Source organism: Manis javanica, chromosome 6, assembly GCF_040802235.1.
Source record: "Manis javanica isolate MJ-LG chromosome 6, MJ_LKY, whole genome shotgun sequence".
NCBI lineage: Eukaryota > Metazoa > Chordata > Mammalia > Pholidota > Manidae > Manis > Manis javanica.
Window position 1 is genome coordinate 21,963,600 of NC_133161.1, and position 24,664 is coordinate 21,988,263.

The 24,664-nt window shown below is 45.5% G+C and overlaps 1 protein-coding gene and 1 long non-coding RNA gene across 5 annotated transcripts in view; one reads left to right on the forward strand and one right to left on the reverse strand.

Annotated features, from left to right (window-relative positions):
* Positions 1–22,197, reverse strand: part of STRIP2 (striatin interacting protein 2) — a 38,018-nt gene extending 15,821 nt beyond the window's left edge. Inside the window, exons 1-16 of one of the 4 annotated variants that reach the window (XR_012132138.1) lie at positions 22,005–22,197; positions 17,307–17,376; positions 14,330–14,404; positions 13,244–13,378; positions 11,775–11,895; positions 10,951–11,019; positions 10,651–10,757; positions 9,799–9,926; positions 8,705–8,908; positions 7,239–7,474; positions 6,914–6,979; positions 6,208–6,271; positions 5,518–5,589; positions 2,716–2,790; positions 1,964–2,061; positions 1,386–1,512 (exon numbers count right to left, since the gene is read on the reverse strand). Coding sequence is in view for 3 of the 4 variants with exons in the window: in XM_017649612.3 (XP_017505101.3) it covers positions 1,386–1,512; positions 1,964–2,061; positions 2,716–2,790; positions 5,518–5,589; positions 6,208–6,271; positions 6,914–6,979; positions 7,239–7,474; positions 8,705–8,908; positions 9,799–9,926; positions 10,651–10,757; positions 10,951–11,019; positions 11,775–11,895; positions 13,244–13,378; positions 14,330–14,404; positions 17,307–17,376; positions 22,005–22,187 (1,830 nt within the window). In the remaining variant the exon portion in view is untranslated. The remainder of the gene's footprint in view (positions 1–1,385; positions 1,513–1,963; positions 2,062–2,715; positions 2,791–5,517; positions 5,590–6,207; positions 6,272–6,913; positions 6,980–7,238; positions 7,475–8,704; positions 8,909–9,798; positions 9,927–10,650; positions 10,758–10,950; positions 11,020–11,774; positions 11,896–13,243; positions 13,379–14,329; positions 14,405–17,306; positions 17,377–22,004) is intronic. The other 3 variants (XM_017649612.3, XM_037019458.2, XM_037019457.2) reach the window with 3 other exon arrangements.
* LOC140849862 (uncharacterized) overlaps positions 21,280–24,664 on the forward strand; it is a 55,050-nt gene continuing 51,665 nt past the window's right edge. Inside the window, exon 1 of the long non-coding RNA XR_012132139.1 lies at positions 21,280–21,781. This is a non-coding gene — a long non-coding RNA (uncharacterized lncRNA). The remainder of the gene's footprint in view (positions 21,782–24,664) is intronic.

Below are 24,664 nucleotides of genomic sequence, written 5' to 3' on the forward strand. Positions count from 1 at the left end.
ACTGGCAAGGCCCAACAAGCCACCTGTCTTTCTGCCTGTTTACTGCTCACCAAGAGAAGCAGACAGAAATGCACATCCACAGTTCTCTGTGCTTTTTATTGGGAACACTATCTCTTACCCCCTACTCCTCCCAGTCCTGCTGCTGCTCAGCAAACACTGGCAGAAGCATGAGCACCTGGGATACCCCAACACACCCAAAGATGTCTTTGAATGTACTCAAGAGGGGAAATACTCTGGTTGTTTAGTTAGGTCTGCCACGGACACAGGCCCTGCAGGGCCCTTGCTGCACTCTGAGGACCTGCTCTTCTGTCAGCAAGCTTGGCTCTGACTTCTCAGGAAGAACATGGGGCAGAGCCTCTGTGCAGGAATGAGAAGCCTCCCTCCCCTCCCATGGTCTCATTTTCCATTCACCACCCTCCTCTCCCCCTGTACCTTTGCAGTGCCCACCATACCACATCCAACTCCTTAGCGTGGAGAAGAGTAACTTCAGGGGAAACAGGTTCTTAACCTTTCTTTGCCCTAGTTTCTGCATCTGTAAGTCCTACCTCATAGGGCTGTGAGAATTATATTGAGATCCATGTGAATTTAATGGTGTTGGCATGTTATAGTTACCCAATAATTGTGTGCAATAATATGTACCATGACCTGCTCTGTCCTCTCCAGCTTCCTGCATCACCAGACCTCCCCAGCTTCCCCGCTCCAGGCATAACTACAGCAACATTTGATCATTTCCAAAGATACTTTGCTCTCTACCCTCTGGACTTTCATAAATTAGCTTTTCTGTTGAAATGTTTCCTGTCCTTTTTCTCTGGCAGCTCCCATGTCCTGGTTAACATCTGTTTTTTTAGGACTCATGTTAGAAGTCACTTCTCCATATCAGGTGGGAAGGTGTTTCTAGAGTAGCCAATGCTTATCTTTATCAGAGCACTTATCACCCCATAATTGGCTATTTATATATCCATATCCTTTATAAGACTTCAAAGCCCTTAGGAGCCAGAACTGTGCCTTATTCAAAATAACACCTCAAATGTTAAAAATTGCTTCACAGAAAAGTGTGCTCAACTTATTTTACTCCTGTTTTGTAGAATGCTTGAATGGTGTCTCCTTTTACTTCAAAGCTAGCTGGGCATATTTCCAAGAAGTTAAGGACTCCTATCCATAACCGTCAGATAATGGACAGACGTCTCTACCTTTCTAAGAGTTCCCCACATCCCATCCCATTCTGCAAGCCCAAGGTTGTGCACAGGTATATGGATTCCCTGAGTCAGACAAAGAAAAGGCTGAAAGATGCTCACTTGGACTACAAAGGCCCTTGTGTCCCTAGTTAGGGAGATAGGGCCTGGACAATACCTGAGACCCGTGGAGAAGCACTCCTGGCTGCTCACCTGGTAGATATGGTTCAGTCTGAAGTGTTTAAGGAGTAGCAGGAGAAGGGCAGAGATACTCTTTACAATGATCTCCTTGTGCCTGTTCACATCGATGCCCAATTTCATGCTCTGGAGAACAGTGATGCTACAATAGAGAGAGTAAGAGTCATTGCAGAGGGTGGCCTTAGAGGCCCACGAGAAACCAAGCATTTGTGTCAATACAATATACACTAGAGAGCCCAAAGTGGGGAAACCGAAGTCCTGTGCTAGGGAGATCTCCAGAGTGCTCACTTATGAGCCTGTCTAGAGAAAAGCTTATCTGATCTTTGTTTCTCTCTCTCCTTTGGCAAGTTCATCCCTTGGCAATGTCCACACATAATGTGCAACCAGTCCTGGCATTGATGTTTCCCTCCAGACCCTCCATTCTGAGCTAAAAAGAGCACAGCAGAGAGCACTATAGTAGAAGGGGACTACTGGGAAGGGGACTGTCTCTCCAGAGACAGTCCTGTCAGTGTTAACAAGGCAGGGTGAGGACTAGAGAGACCCTGCAGATGGAAGGGCTAGTATTCAGCAGCTGCCTCAGTTGAAGCACTCACGGCATCTCCTCAGGCAGGACATCTGCCAGGATATTGATAGAGTCTGTCTTGGCCTTGGAGGTGGGGGCTGCAGCCAGCAGAATCTTAAGCAAAGCAATCTGGGAAGAAAAAAATGAGAAAATCCATTCCTGTCCATTGCATTCAATAAGGCTATTCTTCCATACCCCAACAGCCCTATAAGAAGTGTTTTAAAGCCTTCCTCTAAGTTCAACTCTCAATGACCAAATCAGCCCAGCTTTAAGAAGGGCATACACATGCCCAGTCCTGGCCCATCTGTGAGGCTAATGAGCCAGAAGGAGGTTACAGGCTGTTCTGCTTCAGGACTGTTCTTTCCAAAGAGAAGGATGGAAGGAGCAGACTGAGAGGTGCAATGCCTGGAAATCAAGTGGGATATACAAGCAACATCTTACTCCCCCTCCCTTTCCTTCCTCTTGTTATCAGCCTCACCATTTTCAGCCTGAGGTTACTAGGGCATGTCAGACCCTGGCAGGGTACTTACTTAGAAGGAGGGACCCCAAGCATCCTGCACAGACCCCACCTTTTTCTCCAACTCTCCTGAAGGACTTGGGAGTACAGCCAAGTCCTCCTTCCTCTCAGATGAGCCCCGAGGAAATCTAATGTGTTAGAGAATGCCTTGCCTGAGGGGCAGATGCTCAGGAAACAACCCAAATGATGGACAGCTCAGCTCGTAATGGCTCTCAACTGTCTGTTCCTCTGAGCAGAGACGAGCATCTCCGGCCTGGCTTTCTTACCATGTACTGAGGGAGGCTGTACAGCATGCCCTGGTAGAGGATTTCACATGGCGTCTCTGGTACCACCTCTTCCCCCTATGGCAGGGAACACAGTTTGGCCAGGTCATCTTCCAGTTGACCAAAGGCTACATTTTCTTGGTTGTGAAGGGTGGCATGAAAAACTGAGCTGGGAGCCAGATTCAGCTTCCTATCCTGTGTTAATGACCTTGGGTAAGTTCCTTTCCCTCTTTGAGTCCTAGTTTCCTCTTATATATAGGAGCAGTGGGCTGGTCTGGTCTGTTAGCTGGTCCTGATAATGTATGATTCTGGTTTTCCCATTATCTGGAAGTAATCAAGAATCCTTTCCATGTCACATGCTGGCTCAGGAGTCAGAACCCCCACCTAGGAGATGGCTCAGACCACTGTTTTGCTGCACATACATGGGCTTAACTTGGCTGCAGGTATGCCTGGGAGACTGGACCAGACACCCCACACAGGCACTTCCCAAGGCGTCAATCTGAGGCCATCCGAGAGCTCTGGAATGGAGAAGTAGGCGACTCAACAGAAAGGGTTAATAAGGGAGTTGGGTAACCTTCAGCCCAGAGAGGCAGGAAGGAGTATTAGCAGGGAAGCTTTTCCAAGGAAACTACTTTGTATCCTTTTCTGTTAGCCCTACATCCCTTCCTCCTTTCTGACATGCTCTCTCATGCACAAGTCTCTTTGTCCGCTTGATGACCCCATCTAAGCTTTTTAGCAGAGTGGGTGAGGCAGGGCCCTCTGGTGCTCATGAAGCTACTCAGGCCACTGTCATCTTTGGCCAATGCACTCCTTTGTCCCTCAAGGTCCCTCTATTACAGGGCAAGGGTCACTGCCATGACACATTGAGGCTGGAAGGAGTAACCCTTCCAACCCACACAACTCAGCAGCTGCTTAAATGGACACATCTTAAATGGGCATTCAATAAACCCTAGCAATCCTGAATGTTTGCCTTCTTGCTTGCCAAAGGCCTATTTCATACCTTTTCCCCTCTCCTCAAACCAATCCCTTCACCTCACAGCCCCTCAACAGTTGCTAACCCTACCTCATACTTCATGGAGAAAACAGAAGGAATCAGACAGGTATTCTCTCATCTCCTCAATACCAAATCTACCAGAGTCTCCACCTTCCTTCTTGGTATGAAGGATGAACCACACATGCTCCTGTCAAAGGCAAACCCCCAAATCGTGCTTGGGAATCTCACACCCTTTCTGCTTTGTTGAATGCATCAGTTCTATAATTATCTCCTCTCTTCTGAACCATCTCTTTTAGGACATACACACACTCTAGTACCTCTCAGCTATAAACCACTTTCCCTAGACTGTGTGCTCCCTCAGCTACCATCCCATTTCCATCCTCTTCACAACAAAATTCTGTGTTGTCTGTGTTGACTATCTGCCTCCTTTCTTTACATTCCCTTTTCAACACACTCTAACTAAGCTTTAAACCCAACATGTAACTTGAGGCTGCTCTTATCAAGGTTACCAGTTACATTTATGTAGCGAAATCCAATGAGCACCTCAGGGCTTATCATCCTCCATTTAACAGCAGCATTAGGCACAACTGCTCACTCCATTCTTCCTGAAAGAATTTTTCTTAGCTTTTATGGTTGGTATCATAATCTTGATTTCCTCCCACCTCACTTAGTGCTTCTCTTCTTTTCGGGCTCTCCTGACTCAACCCACCCTCAATACACTGGTGTGCCCAGGGGCACTGTCCTTTTTCCATCCTCTTCTCTTTATCTGTACTTCCTCCCTGGGTTATCTCAGCCAGTTCTATGACTTTTAACACTGTCCATAAATCAACAGCTCACACCTTTATTTCTCTACATCAGTCCTCTCTCTAGAATTCTAGACTCATGTATCTAATTGCTTGGCTGCTCCATACAAGTGTCTAAAGGATATCAAAGCTGAGTATGACCAAAATAGAACTCTTGATAAAACAGAACTCCCCATCTTGGCAAATGGTACTTGTTTTTGATTGCTGTCTTTTGCCTCTATCCACATCCAATTGATTGGCAAGTCTTATCAACTATACCTCCAAAATATACCCTAAATATCCACTTTCCCCATTTCTGCAATTACTACCCCAGTCCACGGCACCATCATCTTTGAGCTTGACTATTTTAAGAACTTTCTAACTGATCTCCCTGCTTCCACTCTTTCCTAGTCTAGTCTTTACACAGCAGCCAGTGGTTTTTAAAAAGATAAATAAGATTTGTCACTCCCCTACTTAAAATCTCAAAGGCTTCCCTTTGTACTATAAAATAATTTCAAGGTCCCAATCTTTGCTGAAAGATCTTCTTTATAAAGTGGTCCCAGGCCATATCCCAGGCTCCTTCTTATACAACCCCACCCCTCACCCCTGTGCTCCAGACCCAGGCCTTTGTTCACTACTTCTAGCACTGAGCTTGCTCTTACCTTGTTAAGTCTTTTCTTCTGCTTGGAATGTTCTTTCCCCTGATGTTTCTATAGGTAGCGACTTCTTGTACCTCCTATCTTTGCTTAAACGTCACCTTCATAGAGTCTGTCTATTCTGCTGCCCAACCTAAAGTAGTCTTCTACATGATAGATACCTCTATCATGTCATCCTATTTATATTTTCTTCATTATATTTCCCATCTCTGATAGTCTTCTTGTTTACTTAATTATTTTTTCCTCCAATTTCAATGCATCATGAGAGTAGGGACCTTGCCTTGCCAGGCACACAATAAAGCCCAACAGCTGTACACATGCTGTGACAGCACTGCAGGCAGAGTTCCTGCTGTGCAGGACCCCCTTGGCTCACCAAAGACATGGGGCACTTCTCCAGCTCCTCCTCATTCTTGATCTGGATGTCTGCAATGGAGATATACTTGTGCTGGGGAAGATAAGACATCAACAAGGGGCTAAGGGCCTTGATCATATGTGTACCAGCCTCTTGCTTAACTTTCCCAATGACAAGGAAATGTCCTGTTTATGGGTCTGTCATCCCATGAACTCTGTGAGAAGCAGGAGTCTTATTCACGCTTGCATCATTAACACCAAGCAAAGTGCTCCATATACAGTGTTCCTGTTTATTCCATATTTCCGTATTTGTTGAAGAGACAACAACAAATACCTAAGCATTTATCTTCAACCACAGTGCAGGGAGAAGCCAAGAATAGGCCCTTGCCCAGGACCACTGCCCTGAAAGCTGTGATGCATGTGCACTGCTGTTGCGCATGTGTGTATGGAGTAGTGATGATGGAGTGGGGAAGGCTTCAGGTCTGTGCAAAAGATCACTACTCTTACACACACTTTGGATGTGTGAGCTCAGTCCTGGGCCCTAGGAAGTTAGTGGCCCTGTAAGGGAGAGAGAACTGAGAGGAAAGAAAGCGAGGTGTAGGAAGACAGAAAGAAGAGTAGGAGAGAAAAGAAATGAGAGGAAGAAAGGAAACCTTTTTCATCTATTTGAATGTAGGAAATTGGGTAAGTTGGGAGTGCCCACCCTCGTTACCTGCTTCAGAGTCTTCACACTCTCGTGGATGGGCCTGGGTAACCCAACCAAGGTATCTGTGTCCCTGTGAAATGCAAGACACACCAGATCAAAAGTGTCAAAGTATAGAGAACCACCACTACCCCCTGGAGTTACACGGACCATGCCAATTCCAACATCTGGTACCCTGGATTTTTCTCTGCAAGTTTCCAGGTCCATTATTATTTCAGGACACAGAAAGAAAAATGTTACAGATAAGTGTTCCTGAAAATGAAGATTTCTGTATAGTCTTTTAGGGACTCACTTTGTTTGGCAGTGATTAGATTTCTACTTAAAAGGGCATGTAGCCCAATGACACTTTGACACTTTGACAGTCAAACACTAGTAATAACACCTTCTCAGTTTTGTAAAGGCCAGTGGGAAGGCTTCATGAGGGGGGGGAAATGGGGGAAGACTGGGTCTGTTCTGACTATGTTACGTATTCACAGAATTCGGGCCCAAGAGGAATATAACTTATTGTTCAAGGTCCTACACCTGCCTGAGAACATAAAAGTTCTAGGAAACTGGAAGGAAAAAATTCCACGGCAGAACCCAAAACAGTCTCTAGGAGTTGCCCATGGGCTAGTGGCTCTACAACGACCAGGCAACATCTCTCATTCCAAGCCACCTGCCTCTCTGGCCCCCCAAGAACCACTCCATAGCTGGTTCTGACTACCCAGTCACTTACTGCCCCAGAGTGAATCCAATGAACTTGTTCCTGCTCATCTCCAAGAAGTGCTCAATGTCCTTCTGTCTGAGAGGATGGTAGAGAAAAATCTCAGAAAAGGAAAGAAAGGCAAACCTTGAGAGAAAGAAACTTTCTGGGCTCCTACCCCTCCAATTAAAGGATTGTAGTAGTGGGGGGAAGACAGCAGCCAACAATGGGATCTTCAACCTTGGGAGTTCTGACTTCTAGCCAGGTTTAGTGGAACTTGAATACATAGACTACTCCACCCTGGGCCTTGAGTGATTGTAACCCTAAAGCTTGAGGTCCCTGGTGTTATCAAGCCTACCTGACCTTTGGAGCCCATGGTAGACCCTTGGGAAAGGCCACCCGCTCAGTAGAAAGGGGTGCCTGTGAGGGTGGAGGTGGCACCAGAGGGTCCTGCTCTAGTAGGTCTAACTCTCCATCCAAGGTTCGTTCTCCATCACCAACAGATTCCTCTTCTTCCTCTGTAGCTGGTTCCTCAGTCTTAAAGAGATCTCTTTCATTGTAGATGTCTAGGCTGTCCTGCTTAGTGAGGAGTTGCTAGGAGGGGAGAGGAAGAAGGGATACAGAGATCTGACCCTGAGCATGGTTGCCTGAAGCCAGCCCCTACCCCACAGGCTCTAGACTTCAGGAAACATGAAGCAACAACCCAGCTCTTGAGAAAATATTCTCTTCCCCACCTCAACCGTAGTGTCCCAACCAGGCCCAATAGCAGGACAAGCAGCTCTCAGGCAACCATAGTAACAGCTGGGGAACAAAGCACAGATAATCCCAAAGTCATAGTTACGTAGCTTTCCAAAAGCACTGATGCCTTTTTTTTTTTTTTGCCAGTACTTTCCTTCCTAATTATGTTCTGCTTAGGTGAACATTCAATTAGTTTGCTTTTTGTGAGCACACACCAGCTGGCTGACTGAGGAAGAGGAGGACAGAAGCTTGCTGCTAGGCAGACGGAATTTTAAACCTTGTCACAGAAAGAAAAAAAGATTGGACAGAAATAGGCCAAAAAGTTAACAGTAACTGCCTCTGGTTGTTAAGCTCGTGGGTGACTTTTTTTCCCTTCCTTTGTCACATTTTTATATTTGTTCCAAATTTTCTACAGTGAGTAAGCAATACTTCATAAAACAAAAAATAAAGTTTAAAAAAATCACATTGCAGATTATATAGGCTAGATTACTAAGTGTGACTATCTGGTCCTGTCACTCATAGTTGGTGAACTCAGGTAGATCAGGAAGGTGAGTTCATGCAAGCATGGTCAGGCTGCAGTGCAACCTGTCATTCTGACCTTCCCTGGGATGCAGACTATACCTAGAACCCTGATTAATCACCTCATAAATGTAAGACTCTGGTTCCAGGGTCAGACAAAAGCATGGCTGACACAGAGCAAACCCTGCTGCCAAGAAAATGATACAGTGCCTCACCCTAGGCACATGGATTTGCTGGGAGCCTTATTCAGGTGCCCTAGGTCCCTAGCCCCAGGATTATACCCTAATTGTTGTTCAGGATGCTAGGGAACTCCAGGCTCTAAGGTCCAGGCCAAAAATCCTATAGCAAGATAAGGATCTATGATACCATATCACAATGTTACATCATGAGAGCTCAGGAGCCTGTCAGGGCTGGGGAATAGAGGCCAAATTATAGACTTGGCTGCTTATAAGGCTGACCAGGGGCAGGATGAGCTGGGTTGTTTACTGCCATTTCCTACCACATCCAGATAGCTTAGAATCTTGACTTTAGGCCAGCCAGTGTCACAACACCACAGTTAGTCCATACCCTTCGAGAACCACGGCGGCCTCGCAGCTTAGAGGGTGGTGGTGCCAGCTGAGACTCTCCCAGGTCGAGAGTGTAAGAGGGTGGGGAGGCGGCACGCATGCTCTTTACCACCTGGATACTGTCCTCAGCCAGTGGAGGCAGACCCAGTTCTGCCCGCTTTTGTATTTTGAGAGCCTGCAGATGCTCAAATCCACCGAGGGTAAACTAAGGGAAGGGGCAGAAAAGAGAGAGGAAGGAGGGAAGTCAGAGAGAGCAAGGTCATGGAAACATGGATGGAGAAGTGCCACAACCTCCAGTCCCCTGGGGCACCCTTCTTAATTAGGAAGTAATAAATCAGAAACCGGCAAAGGTCTTTACTATCCTCAGTCTGAGGAGCTCAGGGGTCAGGGTAAAGCATTATTGACTGACCCAGGGCTGAAAAACATGATGAGAAATTAGGACAGGGACTCCTGGGGAGGCTCTATTGAAAGAAACAGAAAACTGTGTTCCCTTTTTAAGGAGCACACGCAGATGCTAAAAAACCCCCGAGTCATTCAATTTCCTCTGTAGTCAAGAAGTAGTTCCCGCTACAAGGCTTGCTTTAGAGGGCATGTTGTTCAACCAGTCCTGTGGGATGGGAGCCAGATATGAAGGATCAGATTGAATAATTAGTAACAAAACTGCAACCATGCCCTTGCAAAGACTTCATTTAAAGCAAATCTGCTATTTATTTGGATGGAGGACAAGCACTAATCCCCACATTTTACAGCCAGAGAAACTGAGGCACAAAGAGCTGCCTGAGGTTCCTCAGTATCAGAAGAGACCAGATCTCCCAATTCTTAGCTGATGTTGTTTCCATGAAATGTCAGCTCTATCAGGAGAAGGTGCAATGACCCCCCAACTCAGAGTGGCATCTCCTGTCAGTCCAGTAGAAATAGGCAACCTGCTCTGACACAGAACATCTGATTTCTCTAGGACATCCTTGCTGCCCCTTCATCGGCTAACAGCTACCATACTTCTGCCTAGCTCCTTCTAGAATTAGACTAGAAGAAACTGAAGCAGCAGAGGGCACTGCTGATCTGATGAGATGGGAGTGGGAAGAGTCAGCCACTCACCATGACTACCTTCCAGAGCAGAAGCAGGACCTTCTTTATGGGGAAGTGGGGAGCCAGGCCACTGCAGAACTTGGTAACCATGGAGAAAAGCAGAAGAGCAAAAGGCTCCTCATTATGCACGGAGAAGCCTGGTGGGTGTGGAGAGAGGTAAGTGAAAAAGTGAAGATGAAGTAGCTGAAACCCTGATTCTAGATATACTGGGAAAGGCCCTCACCTCCCCTGAAGAATTAGAGAATTTGGTCTTCAAAGGAGAAGGAAACTTAGAAAGCCCCCAAAGGGAAGCTCCTCAAGGGCAGGACAGAAAGCCACAGAGGTAAAATAGCTTAGCTCCCAAAGCTTAGGGGTAGATGTCAAACTAGAAGGAACAGTAATACAGATAATGCTTTCTGGCTGAATTTCATGGCTTCTGTGGATCTCAAAACCTACATCAATGAATATATTTTAAAAATCCCATAGGCATTCATATCTTATCCCTGCCTGATGACACCACCAACTTATTTTTCAAGGTGACTCAACTCTTTTTGGATCATGATGGAATGGGAGAGGGATGGCTAAGGGATGGCTAACTAAGGAAAACCAAGTCATAGAACAGACATAGTCATAGTCATAGGCTCATGGTCAAAACTCATGCATACAATGTGATATCTCTGTCCTAAAAGGAAGAATGTTAATTCTAGAAAGAATGAGGGGGGTGGGGAGAAAAAGAAGGAAGGGTGGAAGGGAAGAAGGAAGGAAGGAAAGAAAAGAAAAAAGAGAGAGGCTATTTGTTCCTTCTACGCAGACACACAGATTCTATGCTTCCCCTTCACCTCAGCACCTCATCCCCACCCTTCCTCAAGTCCCACTTCTCACTCAGTTCAGTGCGGAAGGTCTCCCGGGCTGTTCTCCATCGGTAGGAGTCTGTCTCTCGCTCCAGGCGAATATTTTCCACCATTAGGTACATGACACTCAGCAGCACCCTGGGGTTATAGAAGGGTCACTAGAGGTTCCCAAGGCAGCTCCCCACCTGTAGTCAGAGACCTCAGGGATGGTCTCTGTGGGAGCCCAACCCAGTGGAATTAGCAACCTCTAGTGGTCTGGGCATCTGGGATTTGGGCAAAGGGTAACCCGTGATTAGCCATCCGGTTCCAACCCATGGCCAGCCCCACTCACCGGAGCTCTGTGCTATCAGCAATGGAGGTGGCTGGTTTCCGAAGAGTGCTGCTACAGGCCTGGCTATTGCTGCCATGGAAGGAGAGAAAGCACGGGAATCCATGGTCTCTTTACCCCGTGTTCCCTTATATACACAAATGTGAGTCTTACTATTCCCTGGCTATGTAGCTATAAAAAACTGGCCTAAGGTAAAGGAGACCATTGAATTCCTCTGCCACCTCAGCAAACCCTTATCTGTGGTGAAGATGGGCAAGGGCAGGGTTTGTGATATTCACTCCTTTTGCAATCCCCACTGTATCTAGAACTGTGCTGGACACAAAATAGATGCTAAGCAACACTTGACAAATAATAAAGAGAATTTACTCTAAAACTCCTGGGTGACAGGCATGAGACACAATGAGGGGTCACTATAATGGTAGCAGCAGATAAGGCCACCTCTAGAGCTACAACCCAGGAGGGAAAGCAACAGGATTGGGCACAGCAACAGAAATTGGTCCTGCCCCTTTTGGTTCACATTCTTAGGTAGAACAATTTCCTTCATGGATTCCAGAGTTAGGCTGAGATGAGAAGATGTTTGATATAGGACACCCAGGACAGGGCCCTGAAGTACAGAACTGAAACTGTAAGTGGGTCAGAAGCTGCTGATGGGCCTAACCTCAAGGAGGTCAGAGTATCAGAGAGCACGGCTGGAAGGAGGGAACCCGTCACTGAGCTTTGGACTGAGGTATGAAGAGACCCAGCTCCCACAAAGGTCTCTACAGTGAGGAAGTCAACACAGGACATAAGGCACCCTTCCAGGTCAGCCCTCCCCTCAGGCTTCTCACTCAATTTCCATGTGGAGTAGCTCCAGGAAGGCCGAGAAGGTCCCCATCTGATAGAGTAAGAAACAGTTGTATCTGGACCAGTGTAGCACATCAACCTCTGAATCACATTCTCCAAAAGTGCCTAAAGGACCAGACAGTGCCACAGGGGTTAAGAAGGAGAGAGGTATCCCAGTTCTTTCCACACTGTTCCACAATCTTAAGATTATCTTCCAATACCCTGCCACTAATTAGGCTGGCAAAGTTAGGGCAAGGGTCCCGCAGGACTTCCAGGAAATAAGGCAGGTAAGACGACAGGCAGTCTCCAGGGTTAGGTCCAATGTGCTCATCACTGGCCTGTTTTAAGTTTGAGTTCCCTGAGAAGCAGATCCAGAGATAAGGATTCAAATGGAAGTAGTTCATTTGGGAGTTGACCCCAGGAACCAACAGTAGAGAAGTGGGGAAATGGGACACGAAAGAGAAGGTGGCCACGAGCTCAATATCAGGTGGGGCAAAGTTCTAGGAAACAGTACAAAATGCACAACTCAGAATCATCCCATCCAAGAATAGGGAGATAGTGGAGCTGTTCACCCACTATGACCTGCCAGCCATTGATTGATCAGTGCTGCTGGCATGGGTAGCACTTTAATTCCCTGGCATTTCTTGGGCTGCCCTATGGGGACTGCAGAGAAAGCCCTCAGGCTAAAAGATGAAGGGACCTGCAGTTTGAAGGTGGCCAGAGCACCACCAGAATCGAGAGACGTGGGCAGGCACTGCCTTGTTTGCTTGTCCTCCCTTCACCTGATGTCCACGCTTTCCTCTCCATTTATGATTTTCTTCTGTAGTGTTTTAGCTCCCAAACAGTTGTTTCTGCCAGTTGTCCTTTTATTTAAGATCTCAGGGCTTATTTTTCCTACTCCAGCTAGTTTATCTCATTTCTCTTTCCAACACCCAGCTAATAGGTCTCTTCTGGGGAAGTTTTCTTTAATTAATCTCATTGAGCTCTGATCATCTCCACATTACTCACAGCACCCACTACTGCTGCTCTTTTGGCTTGAACCTTCAACTAGAAACAATGCAGAGGGTCCATGCATAAATCTGTACCAATGCCCCTGCCTCCCTTGTGTTTGGACTAAGTCACAACTAATGAAGAAGCCTCCATGTTCATCTGGTGGAACATCATCAGCTCTGACCACATTGACCTTTTTGCTAGTCTTTGCATATGATTATAGCCCAGGTTAAGGAAGAAAGAGCCCTATAAGAAATCCATGCATGCCTAGGAAGATAAAGGCTGATTCCCAGGGATCCAGAACAGTACCCACCACCATCTCCTTATCTTCCTCATACGCACCAAGTTATTGCTAACACGTGACCAGATCTGTCCTTGAGAGGCAGAGACTTGGTTTTCCAGCATGGCTTGCTTCATCCTAATTCTGACACCGTTTCTTTCCCTAGTCTCCACCCCTTTCAAATTGGCAAAGGTGGTCACTCACCTTGAGCCAGGTAGAGAACAGCTCGTGCCACCTTCAGTCGCTGCTCCCTATTGACCACCTCCAGTCGGTCCAGGAGTCCCATCACATAGGCCTTCTGGGCATCTTCCTCCAACTCTAACCACTCCTTGCCCTGCACTAGGGAGAGGAGGCCATATGGATCCAGTATCAGCTGCTGTCTCTCCTTCCCAGATAGGCTCCTGAAAGCATATCTACCTCTAATCTCAGCCCCCAACAAATTCTTCTCTTCAAAAGCTTCCCTTATTTAACAGAAAGAATAAGGGATGGGAAGAGTAAAGGACTCAAAATGTTCCCACCTTAACTGCAGTCTCATCTTTCACATCCCCTCCATTCTCCACACACAGCCTATACTGTCTTCGTTCTCTGCCTTTCCTCAAGGGGTTTCCTCTGTCTCCCTCCACATCCAACCCCTACTCATCATTACAGGTCCAATACAGAAGTACCTCTTTCCCACTAATGCTCCTGCCAGAAGCTCTGTCCCCTCAGACACTTATTTCTCTTACAATTTTTCTCTTGGCCTCAGATAATTTTGTGATATACACATCTCTCCTCTGCTACAGGACTGCAATCTCTTTGACGATTTTGCAAATTCACATTCACCCCATATCCTGCATCTCTGGCATAAAACAGGTACTCACCACACATTTGTTGAGTTGCAAAATGAATTGCCACTGACCAAGTAAGAGAACAGATGTTTGACAGGATCACAGTGAGGGCACATGAATTATTATAGATGTTATTAGGAATGAGGCAGAGTTGGAGGCAGGGGATGAACATTAAGGTCAAGGACTATGTAGGCACAGGGTTCTACCAGGTAGCAGGGCATCCCTCTGTTCTCTTGGCCCTTTACATCAGGGAAAGAGACCCAGCTCCTTCTCTTGCTTCTACTCCATGGCCATTCTGCCTGACATATAGGGAAATGTGTCCCATATGCAAGAAGGATAGAGAAGTTATATGGTTATGGAGAGGATGAAGAGGGACATACTTTGTTGTCAGGCTTTTTCTAGATCAGGCTGAGATATCATGGAGGGAAAAAGCAGGTTTCTATGAATAAGGATCTGGCATCACCTTGAGTCTTGAAATCTTCTTCAAAGCACCTCCTGTTAGTGGTGAATTCCAGGTTTTCAGTGTAGCTATATAATTCTGTGGCAGGAAAGATAGGATAGAGTCATAAACATTCAGCAGACCTTACAAAAGGGGTCTGGGTTAGAGAGGGTGGCATGAAAGAGCTAAAGTTTCCAACACATTCCTGTGTCCAATTCAATCCAGAGCCAGCTTCCTCCCTTCCAGAGCAGTTAAAAATAGCCACTTGCGTCCCTGGGTGATTAAACCATCAAACCTGTCCTCCTCCTGCCAGCTGGCTGCTACAGCAGAGAAGGCAGCCTTCGACATTTGGTGAGGGCCAGGAGGAGGGGTGGAGCAGAGAGGGTTTAATGTCATCCTGTTTCCTAGGGCTGCAGTCTCTTCTGCTTGTCAACCTAGATTGGGACTGTCCTGCATCTAGGGAAGCAGAGGGCAACACAACTCCTGAAATTTAGAGGCAAGATCCTTGTGCTAAGGAGGGCTGAACAGTACATGTTAGATGGCTCTTTTTAGCTGGAGCCAGTTCATTCTTCCCCTGCTGATTGTCCTCGGAGGGCACAGAAGCGTAGGTTTCTGCCACAGTCACCTGGTCAGAGGTAGCACCAAGCCATGCAGAAGCATCTGTGGTTGTCCAAACGCTGTCTGGGACCAGGAAAACCTAACTTTGCTGACAGTGGCCATTCAATACAAAATGCAGAGTTTATGAGAAATAAAAATGCCCTTTCCTACACACACACACTCCAGGACACTGTATCAGCAACCTCATCTTAAGGAGGATGAAGAACTGAAGAAGTCAACAGGTGGTAGACCACGCTGAAAATATAACTAGGTTACAGTTAATGAATTAGGTAATTCACAAAGCAAGAGAAAGTCACTTGTGTTCTAGCCAGCTGTCTAATGGTTGAGAAATACCTTTTCTGGGAGCCAGGGCTTTTGAGTCCTGAGTTCCAGAATCCTGGATTGACCAGAAGCAAATCCCATCTCTGAATCTTAAATTCTTCAGTCAATAGTGGGTAGTGTGGATATATACTTTTAAGAGGAGAGCACAAACCCAGTCAGAAAAGGAAGCAAGGCTGAACTCTGTTTTTATTAATGTAAAATTTTAGGTCATGGACTTTCATATACAGATAATATAGAATACATATAAGATGTGTATCTTCTACACAGATTAAATGTTACACCTGTCAAATTTGCTTCAGACATATACAGTCCCTTTTCCTGCCCAGTCTGTCTTACTCCCGGCTCTAGAGAAACCACCATAGTGAAATTGGTGTGCATGCCTCACATGCTTATTTTTATACTTTTATAATATATGTATGTGCTTGTAAACAATGTATGATACTGTTCTAAGTTTTAATCCAAGCAGTATCAGATTGTAAAATTTTTTTTCTTAGGAACATTTTAAAATTATGCTTTCAGTAGTTTTTTACATGAAAATGTGTGATGAACATATCCATTCACTTAACTGACACTGTTCTCAATCAAGTGTGTAACTAGATGTCATAGAAACGTCCTTTAGCCTCATGCATTTATGCAGGGTTTTTTTGATGCATGTATAAATTACTTGTCACTGCTCTGTGGAACCTTACTACACTGATGGACAGTGACTGCAATGGGGTATGCGGGGGGGACTCGATAATATGGGTAAATGTACTAACCACATTGTTATTCATGTGAAACCTTCATTAAGAATGTATATCAATAATACCTTAATAAAGAAAAAGAAAAAATTAATTACTTGTCACTGCTTCTTTCTTCCTCAACGTTTTTAACATTGATATTGAAGCATATTGATATAGATCAGTATTTAAATGGCTACATAGTAGCCTACTATACTGATATGCTACAATTTATCCATTCCCCTGAATTGTTTTCAGTTTTTCACAATAGCTGCAATAAACATCTTTGTGCTTGTTTTCTTGTGCCCAAATATTTCTTTAAAGTGTACCTCTAAAATTGTTGGTCATAATATGTGTGCATCTTCAACTTTGCTACATATAACCAAACTGCTTTCCAATTTTATACTCTGCTCCCTCATACCTTGCAGTGTATAAAAATGTACCCAATTTTCTGCACTCTCACTAAAGCCCAGGCTTTTAAGTTTTGCAATCAGGTGTATGTGAAATGATATCTATTTTAATTTTCTTTCCCCCATTTACTAATGTAGTTGAACATCTTTTCACATAATTATTGACCATAAGGTTCTCTCCTCTATGAATTTCCTATTCATATTCTTTTACCACTTTTCTATTGGGTTGCTTATGTTTCTTCCTTCTGTCTTTCTCTCTCTATATTCTGGATTCTAATCCCATGCTGGTTTTTAAACTTAGTTCTCTATTTCTGCCACTTATCACAAATTTATTCCTGTGCTTATTCACAAGAACTTCTTAAAAAATGTTTGTCTCTTTTCTCTGAAAAAGCATGTCTCAAAGTGTCACTTCCATATGACAGAATATTTAACTTTCACACCATCTCCACCCAAAACTAATTTATTAATAACTGGCATTCACGTCACATGTAACATGGAGGCCGTTAATATGAGGAGATCACATTTTGCCTAAGCTAAAAATGCAGACAGAAAGATAAAGAGGGAGACAGTGGTAGAAAGAAGTGGGTATGCAAAGATATGCATGAATATGGGAAGAGAGAGAGAGGAGATTCATGGTGAGAGGGTGGAGAGAAAACAGATTTGAGAGTGCTCCAAAAGAGGATAAAGACTAGTGAGCAGAAAAGAGTAATAGGATGAAAGAATAGACGGTGCCATAACCAAGGGGGATTCACAGATGGTAATATAAGAGTAAACACAGAGATATTACCACTGGAGGGTGGAGAGAAGAGGGAACGTGGAGAACAGTCTTTTTTCTGTAGCAACCTGTTAGGAACGGACAAGCTGCCAGGCGAGATCACAGGCTTTCCCTCTCCTCCTGACCACCTACTCTCCACCGACCCATCTATCCCATACCTGACAGCTCTGCTGCGTGCCCATCTGCATCTCCATACTCAAACTCCAGAGTGGGGCAGTCCACAGAGCCCTGTAATGGAGAAATCTTTGTGGTAACTTGGGAAAATATTAATCCCAAGTATAATCCCACTTGACAAAAAGAGATTATACCCTTATTTCACCTTATTCTTCTCTTGAAGACCAAGGTTAGATCAGGGAGGCAGCTAGGAGAGTCCCATCTGGGCCTTTAATCCAAAAGGTACTCTCCTCTAAGCCAAAATTTGGGGCTAAGTGCAGGATGGGGCTGAAGATGCCTATACAGATTAAGAAACTCTGGGTAAAGGACCAGGATCAGGAACAGACCTATAACAAGAGGTCCTTCAGCTCTCAAGTTTCACAACTTCAGGACTGTTGAATAAGGCAGCATTTCTACTCCAAATTGTATTAAAAGATAGATTTCCTATGATACTGTATGTATAAATTTATAATTCCATTTAAAAAATATTTTTAATAAAGTCCCATTCCCTAACCTCTTTAAGCATTTTGAGGGTACTTCCCCTCAAAATGGGATATTTCCTACCAGTATATATTCATATTTGTGCATTAAAAATTTTTTGAATCTCAGCTGTCACATACCCTAGTCACACATCATGTGGTTTTGAGCAAGTGACTTAACTTCTCTGAGCCTCAGAGTGGTATAAAAACTATATTTGGTCTTTTTCCCCATTTCTGGCACAAAGCTCCTAAAACCTTTGTAATAGGGAGTGATTGGAGTGTCTGTTATTCATAAAGAGCCCCAGTCAGCCATACTTGAGTTTATGCTAACGATGTGACTCTGACGTGGGCCCTTACAGAGTGTCAAAAGAGGGGCTGGCCCTAAAAGCAGGGAGGGGAGGAGGCTGGAGATGAGTTCAGTCACACTGCCAGTGGTTTAATGGTTTAACCCTGTCTTAAGCAATCAAACTCCATGTAAAAACTCTGAAACAACAAGGTTTGGGCATACTGTTGTGCCAGGAGGGTGATGCCCTGAAGACGGAATGGAAACCCTGCACCACCCCACCCATACCTTATCCTATGTCTCTCTTCACTTGGCTGTTCTTGACCTGTATCCTTTATAATAAAATTATAATCATAAGTATAGTGCTTTTCTGTGAGTTGTTCTAGCAAATTACTGAACCTGTGGGGTTGGGGTAGGGGGATTGTGGCTATGATCGTGACACTGACCATGGGAGTCACAGACACGTGGAAGTGCCAGTAGTCTGAGGACCCCATTGAGGCTGGCATCTGAAGTGAGGGCAGTCTTGAGGGACTGAGCCCTTAACTTGTGGGTCTGCACTAACTACAGGTAGTGTCAGAACTGAAGTCACTCAGAATTGTTAGAAGATGTACTCAGTTTTCTCATCTGTAAAATGAGGATAATTCATAGGGTCACTGAAAGGACTAACGAATTAATACAGGAGAAGCACTTAGCACATCACCCAGCACTTGGTATCATTATGTAGGCAGTTGCTCATAATTTTACTTGCCCTACTTACAATTTTATTATTATATTATAAAGGCATTTTTCTCATATTATTAGACTATCACTTTAAACAGCCAAGTGGACAGCTACCTACTTAGGGTTTATTCAGTTCTCTATTGTCGAACACTTGTTTTTAATTTTTCTTTACTAACTATATATTTTTATAGCATGAAGTTGTAATACACTTATAAACTTTTTTATATTTAGGATCTTTCCTAAGGATAGATACTTGCAAAGGGAATTAATGCATCAAACCTTAGGAATATTTATTTGTATGGCTCTTTGTACTTGACAAGTTGTTTTCCAAAACCACTTTATCAATTTACACTGCCAGTAAGGCAAACCATGTTTAAATCCACTATAGCAAAGATTTCCCAACCTCTGCATTACAGAGACTAGTAATAAAAAAGAGGTGGAAGGTGGGAAATAAAAGGTTATTGATGTTTTATTCTGATAAGTCAAGACTTTAAAAACCTTTAAATATATGTATGTATATATTTCAAAAAGAAAGAACAGTTTAATATCCCCCAAATGGAAGGCCACAGCAAAATAAGTTATTAATTAAAGGCAGTGTTTTTCAAACTCTTTTGACTGTAAATCATATAAATTTACATCATGTCCCAATACACAGACACACACGTACACACACAACTGGAACCAAAGTTTAACACAATAACATTTACCATTACTATTATGCGATGCACTAATATTTTCTATTATTCTATTACTTTAAAAAAGTTGGTCTCAACTCATAAGTTTGAAAAACAGTTGAAAAATCCATACATCCTTTAAATTTAATATATTTTATCACATTTTATGAAAAACTCACTTCAGTGCCTTGAATTTTCCTCATTGTGCCACAAACCAGTTAAACGTTTGTCATGGACTCTAAGAACCAGTTAAACCAGGGGATCTGGCTGAAAGAGGCCTGAGGTGCATCCTTTGGTTAGGTTAAGAATCTTTTTATTAAGCAAACAATTATTCTTTAAGCTTCCTTTTTCAGTTGGGATGTTCATACACTAAGCCACTGAGAGAGGATAAGTTTAGAGTGCCCCTATAAACACGGTGATGTACCAGGAGACTCGCTTGGGTCAACAGTAATTCTCTTCCAGTAATTCTTTAGAAGCCCTAAAGAGGAAAGAAAACTATCTCCCCTGAGGACTGTCTTTCACAGGAAAGCAAAAGGAGCGAGGGAAGGAAAAGGAGAGAGTCATCTGAGTCCGTCACCTGGGGGTTGTGGTGACAGGGGATGTACTGACAGGTAAAAGCAGTCTCCCTGCTGCAGAGGAAGGTGGAGGAAAGCTAATCTTTCCAGCCAGTCTTCTGGCAGGCAGTGAGCCCAGATGGAGAGGATCATTGCAGTTGTCCATTCCCAAGCATGAAAGGTGCAGCTGCAGACAGTCAGGAGGTAAACTGTGTTGCGGGTGGAAGCTCTGGGTCTCTGCATACTGAACTCACTAGCAAAGTAAAGTACTATCATAGCCTGCTTCTGAGGAAGACTTGATAGGAAAAGAAAAGGCCTCCTACTTCATGAGGAGTTTCAATTCCCTGATAGAACATATCATTCTGAAATTATTTTATTTACTCGCACATTGTCTGTCTTTCCGTCCCCACTGGAAAGTTAGCTCCACACAGCAAAGACCTCCTCTTGTTCACTGCTGTATCCTTAGCACCTAAAACAGTGCTAGGCATATGGAAAGGACTCAATAATTATTGAATTAGTAAATGACTCATTTCTCTCTTCCCCCAAAAAATCATTTGACAAGAACAATGTCTCGATGGGGAAAGGAGGCATAGATTCATACTGAAGCAGGGAGGGAAATGATGTGCTAGACAGAACGCTGATCTAGCAAGTCAGGAGGGCTGAACTCGGCCTCTGAAAGGTGCTGACTTTGGGTCAGTCTTTTCACCTTCATTTCTTACTTTTAAAAAATGGGATGGATTCCTACTCATCTATACCAAAATGGAAAGCACACATGAAACCCTTTGGAAGCTGTAATATACTATTCAAATGGTACACTGTGGACTGGGATGCCTACGACCTGGTTTCTCGTACCAGCTCTGTCCCCTGATGATGATAATTCAGTAGTACTAAGAGCTAGTATATACTGACCAATTACATGCACTGTGCCTGCATTGAATTAAGCATTTTACATTCAGTTATCTCATTTTGACTTTATCATAAACTTCTGAGGTAGGTAGTGTTAACCTCACTTTACAGATGAAGAAACTGGAGCTCAGAGAGGTCTGCCAGTTTGCCAAGTCACACAGAGAGTAAATGGTAGCACTGGGATTCAAAACCTGGTCTGACTGATCTCAGGGACTAGTGCTCCTCGGCACTAGGCCAGATGTACAGTCTTGAGCAAGTTACTTTTGTCTCTTTTCCTTTGTAAAAAAAAAGGGCTAAAAAGTAGATGATCTCTACCAACCCTTCCACATCTGATTTTGTGGTCTATTCTCCTGATCCCCACTCAGATCCTATGTTACTCTTGGCTAGTTGATGGAAACTGGCTGGATGAGGGACTGGGGGAGGGGAGTGATGATAACCCACTCCTTCATCCTTCTAGTTAGGATTTCTTCTCAGAAGAGTAAGAAGCGACCCAAACATCCATACTCTCTCTGTGGGTTCGCATCCTGGGAGGGTTTCATCCGCTCACTCCTGAACTGCCACTGCCTGCATCCTGGCTCATTCACCCTTACTGGTTGGGTCCTGCCTCCCGTGAAGGCACCCCCTCAAGGGCCTGCCAACGCGCAGGGGCCAGGGGAAGGAGCGAAGTCACGCGCACATCTGGATCGGCTCAAGCCAGCCTCGGGGATGGGGGGTGGCTGCCGCACACGCCCGCCCCTCTTCACTGCGGCGGAGCTCCGGCCTCCCACCCCCGGGTCAGGCGGGTCCCTTAACGTCTCCGCGCCTGTTTCCTCCTAAGTCGAAGATACGAATCCTCACTTGAAGCGGCTGCACCGACTGAGACAGGTATTTGAGAAGTGTTTGTTTCGCTGGATACCGCACTACATCTTCGCGCCCCCAGAGGAAAGGCCAAGGGGAAGAAAGCCCGCGACTCGCGGCGGGCCCCGCAGGCGCCCATTCCGGCTGGCGGCCCGGGGCGTGCCGGGGGCTCCGGGCCGAATCTCCTCAGCCACCGCTTCCCGCCCGCGGGCGTCTCCCAGCCCCAGCTGAAACTCTCCGGGATCCTCACCTCCGACTCCCGCCGCTGGCTTCTGAACGCTTCCCGGCCCTTAGGCGCCGCCTGCTTCCCTTTACCGTTGCCGTTGCCATTAGCAGGCAGGGTCCCGGCCCCGGGCGCTGCGGGGTCCTCCATGCGGCTCTCGTCAGCGGCTCGCTCCAGCAGCTCCACGCTGTCTGCCCGGGGCGACCCCATCGCCCCGCGCCGGGAGCTGGGCACCGCCCCCTCCCCAGCTATTGGCTGCGGCCGCTTTCCGCATCCCCGCCCCTCGGTGTGATTGGCTGTTCCATCGCTCGGAGCGGGTCTTGGAGGAGGTCGGGGCTCATTCAAGGACTCCCCCCCTCCCCCGCGCCCCCATTTCATTTTAAGTCCTGCGGAGTTGCTGGGAGCCTTGGGTTCCCAGGTTGGCTCCCAAACCCACCTCCCGCATTCTGGGCCTTGAGCTGCTCTACTGCAGTCTCAGTCTCCCTATGACCACAGGCCTCGACCCTGGCTCCTGCAATAGGTCCCAAATCCCTCTTTAGTTGCATGGGAGGGATGGCAACACCTGAGGCCGGGGACACCGCCGGAAACGAGGGACTCGACTTCCCTGGAGGTCGAGATTTGTGAAGCGAAGCCCTCTCGGAATGAGGGCTTAGCTGGGAGACGGGGTTGAGGGGTGGGGCGGGGAGTTTTCGCTTCACTGAAACTGCTGGTGCCCTTCAGGGCTGCTCCTGGTCATCTGCCTTTCTCTGCTGAAGTGGGGCACTTCTCTTACGGTGTGAACTAGGGAGCAAAGTTGGAGAGCAAGCCCCCATCCTTGCCTGCTCTTTAGTCCTTTCCTCCCTTCCCCTGAGATCCTTCCTAAGGGCTCAGTGTTACCTGGGGCAAACGAGGTTGTGGTCTGCCTGCACCAGAATTAGTCTAAAAAACAGCTTACAGTATTTAGGCAATCTGAATTGGTAACTGAAATTCCAAACCAGCTGCCCGAACAGAACCAGGAGGACCAAACGGGTGGGACTGGGGGAACTGTTGAACCGCCAAGCATTGCATTAGACACTTTCAGAAACAATATCATACCTCTCTCTCTGACAGTTTTTCACTAATCGAGTATTACTGGAGGAAACCGAGACTCACCAAGATTAATTACTCCCAAGGTATCATATTCTATCTTGCCTCAGTGTCTTTGCTGTTCTCTCTGGAGAAAACTTTCTGTTCTGCTCTTGACTAACTTCTATTACCCCTTAAAGATTCTATTTAGTTAGTACCTGTTCTTCCAGAATGCCGTCCTTTTCCCTTTCTCCTCAACCCACTCAGGCTGTGATGATGTCATGCCAAGTCTGTCTGGATCCAAAACCCTTATAGTTTCTACTATATTCCCAAAGTAAGGGCTCTAAAGGAATTACTTTCCCTTCCCATATCTTAGGGACAACTCTCTTAACAATTTCTCTCCCTCATGTTTCCCTCTCCTAGTCAGTAGGTGACAGATCAAGGCAGAGCTGACCGAGCACTCCTTGGGGCTTTCGGAGTTCCTTTCTCTCCCTGGTCCTCAACATCTCCTTACTGTACCCACCTACCATTTTCCTTTTCCTCTCCTATTCCTCCCCCATCCCCCAACCTGGATATAAGCTTCTTGAGAGGAAAGCTAAGTTTTCTTCATTTTTGTGTACCTCACACATGTACGTTTAACACAGGATTTGTGTTGACTGAAAAATTGTTTGTTGTGGGAAGCCGTCCCATGCATTGTAGAGTGTTCAATAAAAACCCTGGCCTCCCCTCACTAGATGCCAGTAGTAGCCTCCTGCAAGTTGTGACAACTAAGTGTCTCCAGATAGTGCAAAATGTCCACTGGGAGACAAAATCTAATGTGGTTGAGACCCACTGGCTTAGCAGAATTGAACTGATACAAATTTCCAAGGAAGTACCTGGCTCAAGGCCTAAACTATTTGGTTTTGGAAATTTTTTCAGGGTATAACGAACTCTTAAAGATTCATACTGTGCTTTAAAATTCACAGCCCACACCTAGCTCATCATTGCTTCAGTGTGGTAAACCTGCCACAGCACAGCCTTTTGGGATTTCTTAATAACAGAATTAATTATTCTACCTTCCCTCTTCTTAATACCTCTCCTCCCAAGCAGTCAGAGCTCTAGGAATGACAAGCCCAGAACTTCATATTCTCTTTTATGAGCCTAGTCAGTCAGCAAGATCCCCAACCGTGATGGCAGACAGCAGCGGCCAGTTTTGAGGCTTTGTTGCTTTTCCAGCCTATCCTTAGGGCAAAGGGAGCACAGTGATTTTCAGATGGGATAGGATTGAGGACAGCTCTCAAATCCTCTCTGGCCTCCTATGCAAAGCCAATTGCAGAGCCTAAGGCTCCTCTGGCTTCACTTTTGGAGAAGGGGTTTGAAAAACTGGTGCTATGGAGATGGCAAAGAATCAAGATGAGGAGACCTCAATCCACTAGCTTTTTCACAGTCCAGTGGACTGAGAGACAGTAAAGATCAGACATCTGCCTGCTCATTATAGGCCCAAACTTTCACAGCTTGTCATATGGAGGAAGATATCTGAAGAAAACTCCTAGAAGTAACAAGAAACCACAGATTAACTATAGGCAATGGAGTTGGCAGAAAGTCAGTTTCTTTTGGCTTACTTGTCAACAAAGAAATGACAATGGTCAGTACCATTGACCACA